This window comes from Epinephelus moara, chromosome 18 (assembly GCF_006386435.1).
Source record: "Epinephelus moara isolate mb chromosome 18, YSFRI_EMoa_1.0, whole genome shotgun sequence".
Lineage (NCBI taxonomy): Eukaryota > Metazoa > Chordata > Actinopteri > Perciformes > Serranidae > Epinephelus > Epinephelus moara.
In genome coordinates this window covers 2,195,384-2,202,437 of record NC_065523.1, presented here as the reverse complement: position 1 = coordinate 2,202,437, position 7,054 = coordinate 2,195,384, and the positions used below count along the sequence as shown (strand labels likewise).

The window sequence follows — 7,054 nt, the reverse complement described above, 5'->3', positions numbered from 1 at the left end:
ATTGTTCTGGTAATGGTTGTGGGAATCTAAACAATATCCATTACCCAGACATTGCTTTCAAGAACTGCATTAAATTCTGAACCGAAATCCGGGAAGTTGTTATAGCTTTCAGCTATGTGCAGGATCTTTCCGCATGTGTGACCAATTGGTCTTCTGCTGAACTCTGTCATTTCTTCAAATTCCACATAGATGCTGTCTGTTATTACAAGATCAGATCCGGTGCAGAACCGCAGAAATTTCTGCAGTTTAATTTCATCTAGCTCTCTGATGAATCTTTTCAGATGATTTTTCACTTCCTTTTGTTTTGGAGTCAAATCATTTGCAAATTTCAGCAGCTGACAGACTTTTTTTGAGGTTGGCTGCAGGTCAGTTAACAACTCGATCAATGCCTCTGGACTGAGGAAGAGATGATGATGGGTAATCTCTCTCCAGCAGTCAATGACGAACATCGGTTTTTGGACAAGCTCTTTGTGTGCTATTTCATCAAGAATTGTAGGAAGAGTCTTAGCTGTGATCCTCCTCCTGCATCCATAGCTGTCAAGAATCTCAACAAGGTCATCACAGTCAACCGTGGAGAAATCACTCATTGCTTGCATCAAAATGTCACGTTCTTCCCTGCTTACAAACTGTAGAAAATGCACTTTCAGGTCACTGTACACACAGTTAAAAAGCACTTGCTCAAGGAAGGGGAGTGCAAGTTTGTTTGGTAAATACTGACAGTCTTGGTAACCTTTTAAAATGATTCTGCCAATTGCCTTCCATGTTTCAGCAGGAAAATCATGTCGAATGAAGGACACTTTAACTACTGTACCAAGTGTGCATCGCTCGTAGAATTCATGCCAGAAGCAGCTGAGAACATCTCTCATGACCCCGGATCCACTTCCTGCCTCTTCAGTGTTGTCTGGAAGTATGCGTTTCACATTCACTGCTTTGTTCAATATCTCTGCATCAGAGAAAGTGGTGATCATGTCATGTAAAGTGTTAGCATGATGTATGGTGATTGTTATCACATCCTCTGGATTAGGTGGACTAGTGGGCATGAGAAAACCCTCATAGATCAACGTGTCATCTGTGTCTTCGTCAACATCATGAAGGGGACCGAAGGTAATTTCAGTATCAACAGACATCTGTAAAGCAGGCTGGACTTCATCAAAATCAACTATGGCATCTCCCACTTGTAGTTCTGCTGTACTGGTTTCATTGCTGCTGTGTGACCAGACAACAACCACATCAGATGTCTCGCTGGCATCATCTTCAGCTTCTTTTGGCCTGGTTGCAATGTAAAAGCGAAACATACTCAGCTTTGCAGTCATGTACATAATGCCAATAGACTGGCAAGTTTCATCGGTGAGGCGGTTCTGTTTGAAATCCCACACCTCAAACTGATAATCAGACACTGGTCCTTTAGAAAAGATCCCACCAGGAAAGAAAAGCTTCTGTCCTTCTTCAAGAATAGCTTTTAATCCAGCATCAGTTGGCAACTGTATCTTTCTAGTGCCACCGCCCTGTTTTGTCCTCACCTGTTTGGCTCCATTACCATCAACATGAATCCATCCTATCTCTACATTTCGTGTAGTTTTTAGCTTCTTTTGGTCCGTTGATCTTGTGTCTTCATGTAATGTCTTCTCCTTTGTGCTTTCCTTTCTGACTCTCATTTTCTCACGAAGTTTCTCCAAAAGCCCTTGCTTTCGTTTGGGGAGGGACTTTTTACTTCTGCAGAAATTGAAGACAGCAATTCGGTCACCGTAGGAAGGAATGTAATTTGCCAGAGTTGCATCATCCATGAGTACGATGTCATCATGGTCGATCTGCACAGAAGAGGACATAAAATAAGTGACAATGATTTTTTTCAGTGTGCACATGCATAAATGTTGAAGTGACTGTTCTGTTTTTGTTGTTTTTTTAACCGAGGTCGTAAGAGATACTTGTACATATTACATGCATATTACATGCTCTCACTGTGAGACAGATTCCAGAGATGTTGCCTGCAATCATCTAGTTTACTGTATTCTGGACCCTTTCCATGCACGCAGGAAAAGCCTTTGTGTTGACTCAAGTAAAACTAGTAGGGCTGTCAAAATTGCTCAAAAATGACGTTCGAATATTCCTTCTAAAAATAACTCATAGGTTCGAACCATTCGAATATTTTTTTTTTCCGCATTATGTCCACAAGAGGGCAAACTAATACAAGGAAACATACATGTATATGTATTAATACAAGGAAACGTAACTACTTGTAGGTATTTTTATTTCAACATAAACGTCTTTGAAAACATTTACATACCTACACATTAAAACACATAAAACAATTATCTATAACATTACGTTATAAACGACCGCGGACCTCTCGCTCGCCCCCCCTCTCTGACCCGTGGCCACACCGCCCGCGGAAGCGCTGCGAATAGCCGTGACCGGCTTGTATGGCGGGTGGATAGTGCCACGGTAATCCTACCGCAGGAGACTCTCGTGTGACATCAACATCTGAACTGGCTGACTTACTCCGTCGCCAGTGCAAGTCGTCGTTGATAAGTACGTCGCCACACCTACGCCGTCGCCAGTGCAAGTCGTCGTTGATAAGTACGTATAAGTATGTATTTCTGGCCAAATTGTATGTGTGTTGAATCTAAAGTACGTATTCATTTTGAGATGTGCTGGTTAATATGATGTTTTTATATTTAAAAAAAAATCACTTAATAATTTAGCCTAGGTATACCCATGCTGCCTTGCGCGAATTTATTCGCTGTGCAAGTCTCAATCAATCTAAATTGAGATGAGGTCTGGTGTTAGACAGGCTATTAGTAATTATGACAGTAAACACATTTATTAAGAACAACCTTAACAGTAAACAATAATAACAGTAAACAATATCAATAATAACAGTAAACACTTAATCAATAACAATAACAACAATTAATGCAATGTCACCAGGCGACGCACACATTCCTTGCAGAATATCTTATAATGCGAATGGGCTAATTCTACTGTTTACATCCAGACAGAGGACACTATTATTGTCACTGTGATCATTTTTCTGGAGCTGGAAAATCCTTTCTCGGGGTATTCTAAACTGCTGTTCTGTGTTTTTGAATATGATATGCCCTCAAACTCATGAATCTGTTATTCAAATCTTCCATGACCCTTTCATTATTTTTTAACCCAGTGCAATTTGCTGTCTAAATGCCAGGGTACCGCTGCTTAATAGCAAATCATTTCAATACAAGTGTGTGAAAGTATGAGTTCACGTCCATTCATGTGTGTGTGAAGGAGTATCTGACAGTACTTTGTTCCCAGCAGCAGTCTGAAGCAGGTTCTAATTGCAATTTCAATCAGTCATGGAAACTAGACTTGTGTATGTGAGGTGTGTGTGTGTGTGTGTGATTCCAGTAGTCCTTCTCTTTTTCCCTCTCTATCTGTCTGTCTATCTGTGCTCATTCATTATTAATCTGTCAGCAGTGTCCTGCCCGCCTCCCTGCTCATTTATTATGGCTGTGCAGTAGAAAAACACTGGTAGGGGCATCCTGTGCTATGTGCAGGTCTCAGGTGATGTAACATGCCCTCTGGCAGCCATCTTGGAAATCCACAGCTCTTGATAACGTCACCTGTGAACAGCTGGTTCTTTCTACTAACTTGACAGTCTCAGCATGAAATCACTATTCATACAGTATATCAGGACTGGAGGAGAAAATAATAACTAATAACTAATAACTAATAATAACTGTCAGCCAATCCAATATCTGGGATTAAGCAGTCCTGAACTGTGGGGACTGCTTAATCCCAGATATCATTGAATCACTGAATTGTTCATATGAGGCATGCATTGGCAGCCTCATGATGAGGGCGCAGGTGTTGGCCTCTGGAAACTTCCTCTTCCTCTGGCTGTTCAGTGGCTCGTGCAAAAAAGCCAGTGACGGCACCACACTAAAGCCCAGAGGTGGGATTCTGTCCGCCCCAGTGGCGAACATGAGGACGTCCTCTAGTGTAATGTGGACTGGCTCAAGTCCATCCTGGATCAACACTGCATCTCCACCTGCAATGTAAAAGATGTGATACATGTAAAAGAAGTGATTCCGGTTAAATGTTGTTTTACAATTCACAAAGCATAAACAAAATTATCTCCAAATAAATCTGTAAGTGTAAATATCAAAACTACCCCTTCAATCTAATGAAGGCAAAATTATTATGATTGCGTTTTGGCAATGGACCTATGTTGGATGCTGTGAAACCATGTTCTCGAAAATGGACTATTTCATTGTAAATATATACAGGGTTACCACTGTTTGGTTAACATCAACTTCAAGGACCTTTCAAGGACTTTCCAGGTCCAGTTCCCTCCAATTTAAGGAGCATATGGTGATCCAATGCAGCGTGTTTAACTCTAGGCTGCAAGTCAGAGGGTCCGTAGAGCACTATGGATGAAACCTGCAGCTTTACACAGGTCACCTCCCAGTATCATAGTGTTTGAAGGTGTGGCTATGCTAAATGTCAATTTAAATGCTATCACTGAACATTTAGGTATGAAGGGAGTCACAAGACCTGTTCACTCCTTAAATGCCATTTCCAGTCCTAATCAATGTACTCCCATTAAGCTGGCCTGCTCTCCCTGCCTTTCCTCCCACCAGAAGCTGCCTCCATCAGCTCTTGTTAACATTTCTATGTTTTTCACATTCTGTGTTATAAACAGTTTTCTTGTCTGTATACAACATCTATTGCACGTCTGCCCGTCCTGGGTGAGGGATCCCTCCTCTGTTGCTCACCCTGAGGTTTCTCCAATTTTTCCCTGTTAAAAGGGTTTTCTATGGAATTTTTCCTCAGTGGATGTGAGGGTCTAAGGGCAGAGGATGTTGTTATGATGCCATGTAAAGCCCTTTTAAACAAACTGTTTGTAAAAACGGGCTATACAAATAAAATTGCCTTGCCTTGCCTTGCCAATGTTTGTCTCTGAAACCACGTCACCTAATGAGTCACGTGACGCCTCTGACTGAGAGTAATTAGAGTAATCCAGTAACATCTATGGTAACGGAGTACAGTGCTCGCTGACCCAGAAATGAACAATGCTGATGTCACGGTAAGTCCTATTTTGGTTAAAATTATCTTTTTAAAACAATTTAAAAAAATTATTGGACAAAAAAATGATGAAACTTGCATCCACAGAACAATTTTAAAATATGTCTGTGCCGATACGTTCACATTGACAAAATGCTAGATTCTTGAACAAAGTGAATATAAACGTCCACACGCTGCAGTTGGGTCTATGGATGGTATGAGATGAACTGATCATATGTGACAAACATTGATTAGGATTGGAAATGGCTTTTAATGTGTGGTAATGCTTGTGGACTCCGTCAGATTAATGAATGAATGACCCTACAAGAAAAGGGTCGGACTATAACGTGAAACTGATCTTGTTATGAAGTGAAACTGATTTTTTTTCTGGTCTGGCAGGAATATGCTTCAATATGTAAAAAATATTCACAAAACCTCTTGGGCTAGGTATGAATTCAAGCACTTTGAATGACCTATGTCTCTTAAAGCCTATTTTCAAAAACTTTCAAGGGCCTGTTATTTTTTCTTAATTAAAAAACTTACAAGGATTTCAAGGCCCCATGGGAACCCTGTGTATAATGTCAACATATGATAGCTCACATATTTTTGTGCAAGAGAGAAATGCAATTTGTGTAGACACTGCAACACCATTCATACTTTGGTTTTCTCTGTAAAAGATGCATTGTGTTCAACATTCCCCGATTTCCTTCTAGTTATCAAAGTGTGCATACCCTCTACGTCAATGGGCCAGTCCCTCCAGTGGCCAACTGCTCTCTCCTCCTCCAAACGCCGAGAGCTCCCTGCCACACTGAATGTGACTTGAAATAGTTTTGTCACTTGCTCCGCTGTCAGCGGAGCAGGGGGGCCTCCAAAAAACAGCAGCCGTAAGGCAGGCTTTTCTCTGAGTGCCTGCAGCACTCCCAGAGCTTCCATGCCCTCCTGAAGCCTTGTAAAGACATAACATAGATTACATAGATTACTACCTGCCAATATAAATGTAGTACCCGTTTTAGTTGTAAAAAAAGAATCTTAAATATATCAAAGCTGTTGATAAAATTATATTTCTATAACTATATGAAAAGATCAAAAACAAAAATCAGGGCTTACTTGAAATATAATCGGGTAATTCAGGGAACCTTGGCTTAATGGTTTTGGATGCATTATTCTTTTTATCATGGCGTGTGTGTGTGTGTGTGTGTGTGTTTGTGTGTGAGAGTGTAAGGTCAGGGGTAGTGAAGAAATCTGTTAAATGATCTGATACATATACTGTGTATGCTGATTTAGACTAATCAGTGGCCCATATATATTATGGGGCTTGTAAAAGTTCCACCAAAAACATGTGTAACCTGCTTTCTCACTGCATTTTTACACACAGAACCAAAACAGATATCACCAGACTTCTCCTTTAATCTTTCCAATATACGACAGACACAATCAAATCACTTACTGTTTTAAAGGTGCGTCCAGTCGACCTTCCAAGTAATAACTCAAAGCTGAAGAGATAATGTCATCCCTGTCACTGAGGGTCCGGATTATTGATAGGGACCCCAACAGTGACAGGCTGGACGCTGCCTCCAACGCAGCTTCTTGGACTTCTCCCGTTGTTGCCGCTTGTTTTATCTGCAAAATTAGTTTTGGTACAGATAAATAATGTCACAGTTCCATATTCAGTTAATTACTTCAATAGGCACAAAATATACAGTAGTAGGCATCTGACAACCCAGAGTTGAGACCAGGACTCGGAGACGCAGTCCTATACACCTCTCTGAGCTTCTAGTTCAGTTACCCAGCCATAGTTTAAGTAATCAATTAACTAAACTCCATAACTGCCTTAAAGACATAAAAACTTGGATGAGCACCAATTTCCTGATGTTAAATTCAGACAAAACTGAAGTTATTGTTCTTGGCCCCAAACAACTCAGAGACTCTTTATCTGATGACATAGTTTCTCTAGATGGCATTGCTCTGGCCTCTAGCACTACCGTAAGAAACCTCGGAGTAATATTTGATC

At 40.7% G+C, this 7,054-nt stretch overlaps 1 protein-coding gene across 2 annotated transcripts in view; it reads right to left on the bottom strand.

Annotated features, from left to right (window-relative positions):
- Window positions 1-2,071: 2,071 nt before the first annotated feature.
- Window positions 2,072-7,054, bottom strand: part of LOC126406093 (G2/M phase-specific E3 ubiquitin-protein ligase-like) — an 18,747-nt gene continuing 13,764 nt past the window's right edge. The window contains exons 13-15 of one of the 2 annotated variants that reach the window (XM_050070257.1): window positions 6,491-6,663; window positions 5,775-5,989; window positions 2,072-4,027 (exon numbers count right to left, since the gene is read on the bottom strand). In XM_050070257.1, coding sequence (XP_049926214.1) covers window positions 3,741-4,027; window positions 5,775-5,989; window positions 6,491-6,663 — 675 coding nt within the window. In that variant the 3' untranslated portion in view covers window positions 2,072-3,740. The remainder of the gene's footprint in view (window positions 4,028-5,774; window positions 5,990-6,490; window positions 6,664-7,054) is intronic. The other variant, XM_050070259.1, reaches the window with a different exon arrangement.